General features: G+C 37.6%; 1 protein-coding gene across 2 annotated transcripts in view; it reads left to right on the top strand.

Annotated features, from left to right (window-relative positions):
• LOC122812081 (gamma-aminobutyric acid type B receptor subunit 1-like) overlaps positions 1-15,428 on the top strand; it is a 2,214,644-nt gene that overhangs the window by 2,106,852 nt on the left and 92,364 nt on the right. For both annotated transcript variants that reach the window (XM_044084349.1, XM_044084350.1), the window contains one exon: positions 11,497-11,625. In XM_044084349.1, the coding sequence (XP_043940284.1) occupies positions 11,497-11,625 (129 nt within the window). The remainder of the gene's footprint in view (positions 1-11,496; positions 11,626-15,428) is intronic.

Here is a 15,428-nt window from a genome sequence, read left to right as displayed (position 1 = left end):
TAATATGATGTAACGCTGTCACACTACTGTATCAGTAATGCGGTGTAATGCTGTCACACTACTGTATCAGTAATGTGGTGTAATGCTGTCACACTACTGTATCAGTAATATGATGTAACGCTGTCACACTACTGTATCAGTAATGTGGTGTAATGCTGTCACACTACTGTATCAGTAATATGATGTAACGCTGTCACACTAATGTATCAGTAATGTGGTGTAACGCTGTCACACTACTGTATCAGTAATGTGGTGTAATGCTGTCACACTACTGTATCCGTAATGTGTTGTAATGCTGTCACACTACTGTATCAGTAATGTGGAGTAACGCTGTCACACTACTGTATCAGTAATATGATGTAACGCTGTCACACTGCTGTATCAGTAATGTGGTGTAACGCTGTCACACTACTGTATCAGTAATGTGGTGTAACGCTGTCACACTGCTGTATCTGTAATGTGGTGTAATGCTGTCACACTACTGTATCAGTAATGTGGTGTAACGCTGTCACACTGCTGTATCCGTAATGTGGTGTAACACTGTCACACTACTGTATCAGTAATGTGGTGTAATGCTGTCACACTACTGTGTCAGTAATGTGGTGTAACGCTGTCACACTATTGTATCAGTAATGTGGTGTAATGCTGTCACACTACTGTATCAGTAATTTGGAGTAATGCTGTTAAACTGCTGTATCACTAATGACACATTCTTTTTTTACATCAACCCAAACAAAATAAAGAGGAAATGATGTGTTAGTTGCAAAGCTAATGCACACATATTTTCTTTCTTTTTTACTTATTTTATTTATTTAACATTTGTTTACCAGGATAATACGTCTGGATCACTAGTGTCCATTCTCAGTGAAGTCCTGGGGAGAAATGCTCCATACATTAAGAAACTACACAAGTTATACATAGTATTAATGGAAGAGACAGTTGAGTAACATGCTGTAGGATAGCTAATAGTTTCTTGGAAATGCATGGGTACAATATATGTCTCAGGTATTGTCATAGTAGAAGATATTTTCAATATATGCAATTTGTGCACAAGCCAACTGTGGAGCAATTTTTAAGTGTGCTACAGAGGCTTAGGGAGGTAGGCTACTGTATTGGGTTTGCCTTCAGGAGGGTACATTGCAGTTGCATAGAGGCTTGGAAATGAAGTATGATTTAAGAAGATTTTTGAAAGTAGTGGAACAGTTTATCAGTTTGAGGTCAGGAGGTAGGGTATTTCATGACTCTGCGACTTCGTTGGGGAAGGTGGATTCCCCATGGCTGTTTTTACATAGGATATTTGTGATCAGAGCTTTGTTACTATATCACAATTGCCTATTTGAATTGTAGAAGTTTAGTAGGCCAGATAGGGCAGGGGTTTGCTCAGGATACTATAGAATCTGGTGGGCTAGGTTAAGTTGGTGGTATTGTAGTAAGCTGGGGAACTCAAGCCAGTGTAAAGTATGTAGGGACATTCAGTGGTAAGACAGGGATTTTGCATTGGTTGCAAACCTGGTGATTTTGTTGTAGCAGGTGAACAGTTTGTTTAGGTCAGTTTATTTAGGTTTGTTAGTACTGGGGATGCATAGGGTAATGTAGATAGGAGATGGATCCTGGCTATGGCAATCCTAGAGTTAGAGGTCAGGTATCTTTTGCTGCAGTAGAGGATCCATAGTTTTTTTATGTACTTTAGCGATAGTTAGAGATATATGTTTATTAAATTTTAATTGCTGGTCAGTAGTAAGTCCTAGTAATTTGGCCTCTGGGACTGGGGAGATGAGGGTTTTTTTGGCTGAGATTATTGAGAAGATGGGGTCATTGGGCTTTGTTGGTCGGAATAACATAATTTGTGTTTTCTTTGGGTTTAGTATTAATTGTGCATTATTTAAAATCTCTGTGAAGGATTGTGGTGCTTTTTTTTTTGGAGGAGTTGCAGACTGGATGCTGTGCAGATCAGGGTTGTGTCATCAGTATATTGGACTATTTCTGCTTTTGTGGTTGCTAGGTGGATTTGATTTGTAAAGATGTTAAAGAAGAGGGGACCAAGAACTGAGCCTTGGGGTACTCCAAGTGTGACGGGGAGAGGGGAGAGGGAGTTGAGCCATTTGACAGACTGTAACTGTTTATTTAGGTAACTACTGAACCAGAGTAAGCTGGAGTTGTTGATGTTGAGTTTTGAGAGGCAGGTTAAGAGTTTATCATGGGCGACAGTATTGAATGCTTTTGATAAGTCTAAGAAGGTGGCAGAGACTAGACTACCTTGGTTCCTGTGAGAATTAATGGTGTTGGTGAAGTTAATTAGGGCTGTGGTGGTGCTATGTGATGGACAGAAACCATGCTGGGTATTGGATAGTAGGTTGTTAGAGAGAAGGTAGGTGAGGAGTTGGTGATGAATACACCTTTCCAGGATCTTTGATAGGGGTGAGAGGATTGCAATAGGTCGGTAGTTGGAGAGGTCGGAGGAGCCGCCTTTGTGATGGGGAATGATGAATGAGCTTTTCCATAAGGATGTGATGGTGTTTTCAGTGATAGATCTATTTATTAACAAAGAGATAGGGTAAGGTATGGCCTTGGATGCTAGTTGTAGGTATTCAGCAGGAAGGTCGTCTGCAGGGAGGGTGATTGGTCTGAGTTTAGTTAAGAGTTTTTGGACTGTTGCTACTGGTACTGGTGGAGTTTGTATGGGCTTTAGAGGACTGTTGGTTAGTACTGGGTTTCGTTCCATTAACAAGTTGAAGTATATTGAAGGGAAAGTAATTATTGAAACTGGTGGCTATGTCTAGGTTTGAACCCTCTATGTTTGGTGGGGGAGTAGTGGTTTTTCCAGGCTGGAGGATTTTGTTCAATGCTGCCCAGAATTTTTGAGGGTGGTGGTTGTGTTTCTTTTGTAGGGAGATGTAGTGGTTCTGTTTGTCTAACTTAATTTGTGTCTTTGTTTTGCTCCTGAGTTGCAGAAAGGCTTGTTTAGTTGTGGATGTTTTATATTGGTGCCAGGTTCTCCAAGCTTTATCCCTGTCTTTAAGTAGGGCCCTAGTGGATTTTTGTAGCCAGGGTGCAGGGTTGCTACAGATTCTAATTGTCCTGATTGTGACTAGCTGGTTGAAGATATTTAGAAATGTGGTGTTGAAGTATTCAACAGCTTTGTCTAGAGGGAGTGTTTTGATGGGTGACCAATTGCAGAATTTTAAAGCTTCCAAAAAATGTTCTGTGGAGAAGTTTTTTTGGGAGCGGGTTTGTATTAGTGTGGGAGGGTTGCAAGGTTTCAGTTTATGTCCAAGGATACATGTGGGATTGTGGTTACTAAGGAAGTTGGATAGTGTACCACACTGTTGGATGTTGTTGGGCTGGTTAGTTAGGATCCAGTCTAATATGGATTCCCTTTTTGTGGATTTATTAATACATGTGGGTGATTGAATGAGTTGGGTGAAGTTATTTAGGTCAATATGGTTGGTGAGTGATGGAGAGTTGATTGAGAACCAGTCAGTGTTGACATTGCCTAGTAATAGTGTTTCTTGGGGGAGGGTGTGGGAAGCCCAGTGTACTACTGACTCTAGTAAGGGCAGGTTGTCACCTGGGGGGTATGTAGATCCCGAGTAGGTTTATTTGTTTGTGTTGGTTTAGGAGGAGTTTGGCAAATAAAGTTTCTGCATTTTTGAGGGTTGGGCATTCTTTTTGTAAGGGGTGGATTTTTAGATTGGATTTAGATTTTTGTGTTCTATCTGCTCTCAGGATGTTATATCCAGGTGGGGTTATGGATTTATCTTTGATATGAGGCTTAAGCCATGTTTCTATAATATGCATAATGTCGGGGTTATAAAATGAGATAGTGGAGTGCAGTTCCTCTATTTTGTTTAACATGCTGTGAAAGTTCGGTTTGAGTATTAACAGGTCAGAGGGATTATGTTTAAGTGGGGAGTTGGAGTTGGAGTCATTAAAAGGGATTGCAGTTGGGCCTGGGTTGGGTGAATATCACCTCCAAGTAATAATAGTTTTGAGATGAGGGAAAGGTATATAGGACTTGGCTGATTTATGGAGTGAGGGCTATAGTAAATAGTTAAGGGAAGTAGAATCTTGGATTGACTGGGAGTGGGTGAGGATATATTTGTAGGGTAGTTAAAATTGCTTTAGGTCACCCCTCAAGGACACATCGTTTAATCCCTCTAAATATCAATAAGTGGTTTAGAAGTCAATAACTGGATCACAGTATCTAATTTTAAAAGTGTTTGCTTTATCCACCATCTTAAGAAATACACATCCCTTATGTCGCTGACATAGTAATGTACACCTAACTGTTCACTATTTGCCTCAAGAGCCAGCTCCTAAGAAAACCATTAGTAACCCATAACAATGCTAAGATTTCAGCTTTAGAAAGCAAAACCTGAAGTAGTCTACACTGCACCCTGTGAGCTATCACAGACCGAGTCTTTCTGTCTTATTTCAGTAATATTTCAGTAATATCTGCCATTGAAATTGCAACAAAAAGCATTCATCCCTCTACTGCTCAATGAATTATCAGAGTATACAGCTATAAGCGGTTGTAAAACATTAATAAAAATGATGTAGTGCACAATACTTCAGAACCTATTTTGTTGCTGTATATGACTAACCTTATATAAATAAACAGCTAGACAGATAGATAAAGAAAATAAATAAGTACATGTCGAATACATCCTTAAACATTAGTCTGCTGCTGTGTATTGCAGTGTCTGCCTGAATTGTGTAATCATGTGCTACCTTAAGTTATTCATGTTTCTGAAATACATTGCAACATAATATCTTCCTGCATTTTACAAATAGTCTGCAATTAAGTATTCAACTCGACAACCATTTTCTGTGGAGGTTTTCTCTCTTCAGTTCCTCTAAAAATATGCATTGCAGAGTTGGATCTTTCAGTTACCAAACAAGCAAATAACAATGAATTAAGTATTCATCTAAATAAACAAGTGCACCATTTAATAAATCCTGTATAAACCATGCTATCTGTGAACTGCTTGAACAATTCATCTAATCTAGAAAGTTTGAAATGTAGTCTAAGTTCAGATGCTGAAATGAAAACACTTGTTAACACAATAATACTATATTTCTAATTAAATCTAGTAAACTAAATTACTATTCACTTCCAATGTACTTGGTTGTAGCCTTGGAAAAATTTCTTCAGTTAAAAATGTTTCATAACCGCAGGCAGTTTCCAAATATACTTACAAATCAAACTTGTTTTGTCATTTTAATGGACAATTTCAGGCTTTATTGGCCTGAAATTGTCCATTAAAATGACGAAACAAGTCATGGGCATTCAGAATTGCCAATGAGCTGAAACACCTGATGTTCATACGGTGCATTTGCATATATCCCACGTGCCTCTGATACAAGAAGTTTGGGAGGTCACTCAGTGGAAGTTCTAGCTTTGCTGGAGTTTTCATTTTTGTTTTTACTGATTGGTTTTTCAGGGACCTTCTCACTCATTGTTCTAATTTGTTGTTTGAAATATACTTACAAAGGTAAATCTGGAATGTCAGGGTCTATAAATAAAGCTATTTATACTTCTGCCATATCACAGGCTCTAAAGACTCCCCTTACTCAATTAGTTTTGTCATAAACAAAAAAGGAGTTAAGCTTAGATGGCACCTTAATATCTTAACTTGGTAAGTCTTTTGACAATATGATGACTCAGGCTTGTGTTCAGTTATTTTTGTATTTTTTTTTTAATTATGCTGAGAATCTTATATTCCACCTGTTGGCTGCAAAAAAAAGTAATGTCCAAATGCCTTTAAGTACTCTCTTAATCTACAGTACCACTGCTTATTTCCATATAATGCTTGGGGAAAACGTCACACAAATATCCAGTGGCATTTAAATTTAACTGAGTAGACTGTCCAAAAGTCATTTAAATGAATCAGTAGAGATTCTGCAGTATATGTACTTTGTTGAAATTTGTAGATTTACTACAACTTTGCAACAGGACTTGTAATTAAAAAACTGCTAGCCGCGGAGTTAATTAGTCGAATGGCTTGTGAAACTGATCAGCTGGCAGACACTATGGCTTTTTTCAAAAAGTCATAACTGCAATCTAAGACATCCTTCAGCACTAAATTTATGTGTGCTAGGTGAGAATAAAGAATAGGAAAATGTTTTTCATGTACAAAGAGGAAGCTCTGATTCCACAGTCTAAATCTTATTTAACTGTTAGCATCTGTAGAGTCTACCATGCTTTGAGACTGAAGCTATGTATAATACTTAAGACAGGAAGGAAGCATGCAATCTTTAACAATAAGAACTGGCAATCAGAAAAGAGGGGAAAAGAAACAGAAAACAATGGTGCAAGAGGAAAATTTAAAACCAAAGTACGTACTGTGGTCTGATGCCACTCCATACCTTAATAAGCTTTAATAAAAGGATAAGTGGTTTTGTCTTTCTACAGACAACAGAAACTCTCTCATACAATGTTTATAAAGAATGCTATTTTTGTTAGGTATATTGATTTTCATAAATCCACTATGATAGCTTTCGTGCTGAAGAAGGGAGTGGTGTCTGCAACCATGGGCAAATCAGTATGACCTCCCCATAACAGGAAAGGTAAAAAACATTAAAGCAATATACTGTCCCTGCCAAACTTATACTCACACTATCTGTATAAAATTGCAAAAGATGCTTATTATGCTGTCTCATTCTAACTGTATAAAATCATAAAAGATACTTTTATACTATGTATATAATGTTAAAGCTTTGTGCTTATATACTGTCTATGTAAATATGAATGCCACTGTTATACTCATGATAATTGCTTGTAATTGATTTGTGGTGCTCTTCTCCCTGGGCCTCTGCTGAAAATGGACATGCATCCAGTTGGACTTTTTTGGTCAATAAATGTAAAATAAAAAAATAAAATATTATATAGGTACCATGTCTCAGAAAGTGCTATTCTTACACAGAAATCCACTGGCAGATACCCTGGTGAATGTTGCCTCTGTAATAGGTTTTTTGGTACCGGTCCTTACCTAAAAGTAATTCTTGGGGTGTGATGATAGTAGTAAGATGTCTAAGATATAATAGCGTCTAATATTACCATCTCTACCACTGAAAAAAACACTCTTTATAATAATAGTTTGAAAGCTGTGTGAGGTTTAAGAAGTTTGCATTTTTGCCACAGACAATTTGAGAATGGATGATGGGAATATTTTTAGCATACTACAGAAAAAAATGTAATCAGTAGTTAATGCTGGATGCATGTCACACCCCTGGATTAAATGATCAAATTACTCTAATATGTATACTGAAATTAAGGTAACTGAAATGTGCATTCCTCTGCATTATATATACATTTTTGTCATTTCAAATGTACATTTTTTCAGTGCATGTGCACTTATTTTCATAAGTGTAATCTATTTTTATGGGGCACTATTTCATATTTTGTTGTTGCTTGTTACATTTTATTTATTGAAGTATAAGATAGTTACTAATGTTTGGGCGGTAACATATTCATTCATGTTTACTATTTAAGCATGACATTTCTCATTTGTTCTTTCTTGCTGTGTTGAACTTATTAATAGACTAGATAGAATTATTAGAGAAGTGTAAGCCTTAAGAAAGGCAGAAAGGACACATAATATAGCTGATTTCCTCAAAACCATGTGCCAAAGAGCTAAAGGACACTGGCTGGCTAAGTCTGCAGATGACTGCAAACTAGGAGCAGTCATTGAATCCTCAGATGACTTAGTCATCCTGCAGGAAGTTTTGCCTCAAATAAATAACTGGTGTCAAAATCATAGTCTGAAACTAAATGCCAAAATATGCATTACTGTATCTTTTGAAAGGTAGTCTACCCCAGGGAACTACCATATTGACAATATTCCCCTAAAAGTTGACCTCATTGTTCAGGATTTAGGAACTTATGTGAACAGTGATCTAATTTTTGATCAACATGTGTCTACTGTTGTAAGAAAGTCCTCTGTTGTACAGTTTATTAACAAAGACATTGTATCTAGATCTAGGGATGACAATATTCCCATTTACTCAGCCCTCATTAGGCCAATTATTGAATATAAAGTCTCGATTCACATGTATCTGTCCAGACACATGCAACAACTGGAACATCCAAAGCGGTACCTTACTAAAAGCATACAAGACCTAAACAGCATGTCCTATATGGACCAACTCAAAATCCCTTTCACTACACTTGGTATCCTAAAAACTGCTAAGTGATGACCATTGGCATACAAGGTATCTTCCGAACCATTACTGATGGATTTAGTGCACATCAGCAAGTCACATGACATCAGAAATGTTCAGTCTAGGGATCTTAACCTCTTCTGGAATATCAACAGTATGGTTTACAGGGGCAGTTACATTTCACAGAGGATACCACTTCTTTGGAACAGACTCCCCAGCCACATAAAACAAAGTTCATCCCTGTCCATTTTCAAGTGCAACTTAGATTTATGGATGGGAAACAGAAAATTTACTCCAGGACTGCCCCTGTACTACTAACGGACAGATACAGCTTCTAAATGCTTTATCTCATGCATGGGTCTCTGCAAATTATTTATGGTATAATCCCAACCATTAGGGGTGTTGTACATTTATCAACCATGGGATGTGTAAACCCAATCTATAAGCAAATGGGGCAGGTTATTTTGAGCACAAAAAGGGAAATTGTCTAGGATTACAATGGCAGCTAGCCTAGTACTTACCAATGAACCTGAGAAGACCATTAAAGTATTTAATTATTGTTCTACTTTATTTTATTGGTGGATTTGATATCACATGACATTTGATTAAATATTTAAACTGGGACATTCACACAGTTTTTATTGCTAAAGGCATCTCATTAAAAACAAAAACAACAAAAACTCCATGTTATGGCTAGTGTGTTGTGTTTCTTTTTTCTGTTCCATAAGTTAAATATTGGTTGGATAATACTTAGGCTGATTAGAAGTCTAGAAGTGATCTGTCTGCATACTTCTATAATATACTCTGGCCTCTGTCTCCCTCTTTTGACCAGGCATTTCCAACTAGTTTCTGTGAGAGTGCTTCACTATCTACCCTAACTGCATGCAAATGTTGCAGTCTACTGCAATCCATTTCTCTGCCAGCTCTTATGATGATTTATATATTTTCTCCAAGAATAAAGCACTAGAGAAGGATAGTATATAATCTGATTTCCATATTATGAAATCTGATTTACTGCCTTCTCATATGACTCAATCAGTTCTATTCTCTATTGCAAGTCAGCCAAGGACTTTTTCTCGAGTTACAGACCTATTTCATTAGTTGTCACACATAAAACAATAGGTTGTGGTCCAAGCAAGGCAAGTCACTCTTCTCTTTTTTATCTAATTTCAAGGAGAAATACAACCATACTGATTCTAACTCTTTGCATATTAACAGATCTCTTTTTTTAGTTATTTTGCTATTGTTTTTGATTATTTGAGCCATTCCTTTACATACTTATCTTTAATTCACTCTTATGTAAGATTAGTACCTTTCAGGCTCTACCAGGATGGGAACTACTGTCGACTGCTGCCAAAAGTGAAGATTTGTTTTTGAGATAATTGAATTACTTTATTTATGTTCTAAACAGAAGCATTTAAACCTTCTTACAATATTTTGAGATTTCATTCATTTTTATACATTTGAACCCTTTCAACTAATTAGAACAAGTGGTAAAAGAAAGACCCAGTCTAGAAATCTAAGCCTATGCTACCACATTAACAACACATTAATGGCATGACTGACGCCTAACCCAAAGCATATTTCCGTATCTGGAATAGGCTGCCCTTACCTATCAAGCAGAGTACTTCCCCAGCAGCCTTAAAAGCAGTCTGGATGACTGGATAAGTGATTGCAAATGTCCTCTGGGGATATGTAGAGAAAGTCTACCTAATGGAGATGCTATTTGTCTCTCAACAGTACTGGGCTATGTGTCTGAGCTTCGTGAGGGACTTCTTTAACCATAAATGTACTAAGAACCTATGAAACTGAAGGGTAAAGTACTAAATGCTGTACTATCTGATTATCTCAAAGTAAGTGTTCTAGAGGGCACTGTAAGCAGGCAGACATTTAGCAGAGGCATAATGATTTACACCATAATGATGGTTTGCTTACAACAGCAGAAAGTAGCAAGTGCACAAAAAGTTGTTTGCTAAATTCTGTACGTCTCTGTGATGACTGCATGCTATCCCAACTAACAGAGAAAGGCATATAACAAGATGAGTGCCTTCAGTAAAACAAGACAGAAGCAGTGGTGTGACACTGCTCTACAAAATAAATGGGTTGTGAGGAAATGTCAGTTTTCTGAAAAAAAAAAAATATATATATATATATATATATATATATATATATATATATATATATTTGTGTGTGTGTGTAAAAATCAGTCGTCCTGTTGAAATCCAAACACTTGTAATACTGAATCATTAAAATGTTAGGGGGGAACAGACTGAAAAACAAATGACCAGTGAAAGTAAAACATTGCTTTCCTTTTTTTAAAGTTGTTTTCTGTAAGGGGACAAGCCCTCATTCACTGTCATATGTGTGGGGCAAGACCTCTCCCCGCAAACTTATATACACTAACTCCTAGACAGCTATGCTGAGAAAGGGGAATATTCCAGGTAAGAGCAATCTCAAACTTAAAATTCGCAAGTCTGCATCATTTTTGGTCATTCAGTCTCAAAATTCTAGCATTCACACTAGAAAGTCTTGGCATTTCAAAAAGTTACTGAAAAATCACTTTTCAACTACATCTGCAAAAAATTCCAAGATCCTCTAAAACGTTTTCTGGAAAAAAAACATAATTTCCCAATCACTACAATGTAAAACACTAAGATATTTCTGTTAACATTCTTGAGAGTATATTATTCTGCCACCAATGAAAGTTGGTGATATTTTGAAAATTGTGTCCTATTTCTCAAAGTAAAATTTGTAAATCTGTGAATGTGAATGTACACGTGCTTGCATGCGTGTGTGTGTTTGCGCACATTTGTGATATTAGCTGATACTTTTGTGTGTATGTATGTCTCTTCATGCTCTCTATTTCTCTCTCTCTCTCTCTATATATATATATATTTAAATATGTATGCATATGTATGTTTTGTACCTATATCTATATATATCTATATATATATATATATATATATATATATATATATATATATATATGTATGTATGTGCATATGCTGTTAATGCATAGATATTCAACATGTTTCTGTAGTAGTCAGGGTTGTGTGTTTCATTTCACTTTCCTGATTTTGTTAAATTTGTGATTTTCAGTCTGATGACAAACAATGTGATATTCTTCTCTCCTAGGTACTGTGTCTTATCACTGCTGCAGTGACCATGATTTGATTTTGTTAAATTTATGATTTTCAGTCTGATGACAAACAATGTGATATTCTTCTCTCCTAGGTACTCTGTCTTATCACTGCTGCAGTGACCATGATTTGATTTTGTTAAATTTGTGATTGTCAATCTGATGACAAACAATGTGATATTCTTGTCTCCTAGGTACTGTGTCTTATCACTGCTCCAGTGACCATGATTCTAAGCAGCCAGCAGGATGCGTTGTTCACCTTCAGTGCTCTCGCAATCATTTTCTCAGCTTATATTACACTTGTGGTTCTCTTCTTACCCAAGGTACTTATATTACACTACGTGTTCTCCTATCTAAGGTACTTAAGTCAGAATATGTTATACTATTAATCCTTCTCTTACCGCATTTATTTCTGTCACAGTAGCTTAACTGAAATGCAAATTAATTATTACACATATAGAGAAAAGCAGTGCCTTTATCACTTTTTGGTTCGAATGTTATACAACATCGTTTGGTCGTAATTAATGGTGATGCACTGACAAAACTTGAGGCTGTATGTGCATGGCTGAGCATGGGTGACTACAGTATAAGGTGTCCTGCAGTACCTGCCACAACCTGTACTTATGATCCAACCTACTGTGGAAAGACAGACCAAGAAAAATTGAGATTTCATTGTTATACTAGCCACAAGTTTCTGTTTGCATTATAGACAAAGAAGTTGATTCTTGCATTATCGCCATATTTTCTAATCACTCTTGAAGTCTAGTGATTAGTTTATAGATTACTAAACATTCCTTGGAAGTCTAAAAGCATTACCACTAGCAGTAAGCCCTAATACAAGTGGCCAGCCCTCATTGTAACAGAGACTGCCCTACCTACCACTAGTTAGTTATGTGATTCCCCCAGAGATGCCTTTGGCTGTCCTTTATGTTGGTAAGCTACTCAGATAATTGATTATTGTATAAATTAAAATAACCAAATCAAAGTGGTCACCCATTTAAATCAATGGGAGACACCATGTTGTAGTTACGTGGAGTGAAGTTCAGAGGTACTGTAGTGGTAGGGGGATGTGAGTATGTGTGTAGTGATAGGAAGTTGGATGAGTACATATATGTGTGTGTGTGTGTGTCTGCATGGGTGATCACAGCAGGGGAGGTTAGGTATGGCATCCAAAGTGTAGGTGTGTGTGCGTGTGTGTGTGTGTGTGTGTGTGTGTGTGTGTGTGTGTGTGTGTGTGTGTGTGTGTGTGTGTGTGTGTGTGTGTGAATGTGTGTGTGTGTCCTGGAGTCCACTCTCATGTGTGTGTTTATATCCGTGTCTGTGCGTGTATGATGTTGAGAGGATGTCTGTGTGAATGTAGTAATGTCTATTGTGTGCATGTGCTCATGAGTAAATGTGTGCACGTGTGTCTGTGAATACATGTTTGAAAGTGTGTGGATGAATGCCTTTGCCAACAGAATGCATTGGCTGCCAAAGGACATTACCAGAAGAAAGTTTGTGCTGGCACAGTCAGTAATAAAGAGTGATTCAGGGACATGCATATGAGCTGATGATGAAATCTTTGTTGTTATGGCTAAAGCTGTCTGTGAATTTTTTTTTCTGTGATCGCACACTTCCTGCCTGCAGCAGGCAGTGTAAGCGAACACAGCAGATCTCTCTGAATGCTATCTACTGCTATACAAACCAGTAAACACTCTATTAATCACTACCAATGTGTATAGCACGTCTATTAATCACCTACAAAGGTCAAAGCCAAACCAGTTACCTAGAGCTCAAATGATTCAACACTTCTGGTAAGCTAGTTATAGGTCATGCAATGTATGTAAAAAGTAAGACAGGATATGTGTGTGGTGTGTGTGCATATGTGTATGTATGAGTGAGTGGGTGTGTGTTTTTTGCATGATGTAGGGAGTGGGCTACTGGGGAGGTGCACATCAAGTTCCAGTCATCAGAAGGTTTCTGTACATGATATCACCTTCAAGATGTAAAAAGCTGAAAACAAAAGGAATATGAAGGTAGAATGAAGCAGAAGATGGCCATGTGGAATGTTAAATCAGTAAACTGTAGACTTTGCTAAGGCTTTAGAGTAAAGACAGAAATGTGGACCCCCTCGAATAGCTAGGACAGGGGCAGAATTCTACACACCACAGTTGTAGATGCAGACTATTACTTTAAAAGAGCTACTTTCATTTAGAAAGCTTTTCTTCCCCCATACAATCAAAGATGTGTGTTAGCAGCACATACATCCACTACAAAGGGAAGCCCTCAGCTCCTATTAATAAAAGTAGGACTTCTGAGGCTTTCATTATCAGAGACATACGAGCATTCATAACCTGGAAATTAGAGACTTTTAGTGCCTTTTCAAACAACTGCTAATTATGGAATTAGCACCTGAGAAGCAAGTGTTGTTTGCCAGTCTGATTTGCACTTCCAAAGGAAGGTAGGAAAAGGCATTTAGGCATTTCTATATAAGAAAGACTGAGAGGCACTTTAGACAAAGGATATACGAGCACCAGTATAGTATTAGTAGACAGGACAACAACAATGCTTTGTCCAAGCATATTTTGGAACACACCAACCACACTTTCCTTTTTATGGTTATTGAGAAAATAGATCTGAATCCCAGGAGGGGGCCTTGGGCTTTAAAACTTGAGGAGAGGGAGTTGTTATGGCAACTGAGAGTAAATGCCTTTTTCTACCCTGGGTTGAACGATTCTTATAGGTTCATAGGTTCATACTAGGCTATCTTCCCTAGGGCATTTATAAGCCTAACCAAAATGTGTTTGGCTTTTGCCACCCATTTTAAATTTATTTTGCTTTTCCCTTTTTCGAGGTTAGTGTACTGTGCCTCTGTCTAACAGTGCCACAGAAGTGATACCCGGGGTAAACCTATGATCTCCCATCCACTCATCAAGATTCCTCTTGAAGAGAGTCAATGAGGGACTCTGCCTAACCTGGACTGGGATTTTATTCCAGAGTGAAAGGAGCCTCTGGGTTATGAATCTGTCCCTCCAGCATGTCCTATTTATTTCAGTGCTGAGGTTCAAGTCTCTCGAGCGCGTAGCTCGATGGGATTTGGATTTTCTGAGGTGCAGCATGTCCATTAATTCTGGGTTGGACATGTCTTTATACATCAGGCACAGATCGCCTCTGAACAGGCGGTATGCCACTGAGTAGAGCTGGAGTTTCTTTAACCAGGCAGCATATGGCATCTGTTTGAGCCCTTTGATCCTCTTGGTGAGGTACTTTTGGGGTCTTTCCAGTTGCTGCAGGTGTCTGGTAAGGTACATCCCAAAAGGGGCATTGTACTCAATTATGGGCCTGATGAGGGATGAGTAAAGAGGCACGATGACCTCCCCTGATCTAGATGTGAATCCCTTCATGATTAGGTGGGCTATATAAAATGTTTTTCTAACCACTTTGGCCACGTGGTTGTCAAATGAGAGATTGCTATCTACTTGGGTCCCCAGGTCCCTAATTACTTCTTCTGTACTTAATGGATTACCACCTATGTGGTAATTTGTCGGCACTTTGTTTTTGCCAAAGGGGATGACTATACACTTTTTGGCATTTAGCTTGAGGCCATGGCTCTGGCACCAATTGTCTGTTTCTATGAGGCCCTTTTGAAGGATGCTTGTGTCGGCTGGAGAGTCGATTATGGCGCCCAGTTTGCAATCATCTGCGAACTTGGTCAGCCACAGTCTTTCTGTCTTGTTCCCTGAAATGTATTTTAAAACTTAAAGCATTAACTAGGTAAAAAACATTTCTATGGGGGCATTTAATATTTGACATTTTTGTTATAATTAATATCAGTGAATAATTTGTGTTTTAAAAATTTTTATACACAAAGAAATCTGAATGTATTTACTTATATACTTGCTGAATTTGGATAATGGGAGGTCCATGATGTCATCAACTTGGGACTATTTAAATTGTAAATTGAGCTATTACAAATGTCTGAAGAAGTTCCTTTAATGAAAGGTGACAAAAGCGCTAACAATAAATTTTAGTTTCAAAAGTACAGCATTTTTTCTGGCTGCAAGATTTGTTTAGTTTGATTGTTCATGACCTAGCCAGCTTTATTCCCAAACAGAACAAGTACACATCTAAGAAACATTAAAGAATG

The sequence above is a fragment of the Protopterus annectens genome, chromosome 9.part0 (genome assembly GCF_019279795.1).
Source record: "Protopterus annectens isolate FY-2018-M chromosome 9.part0, PAN1.0, whole genome shotgun sequence".
In the NCBI taxonomy this organism is placed as follows: Eukaryota; Metazoa; Chordata; order Ceratodontiformes; family Protopteridae; genus Protopterus; species Protopterus annectens.
Note: the sequence above shows the minus strand (reverse complement) of the source record. Positions and strands in the feature narration are given on the sequence as shown.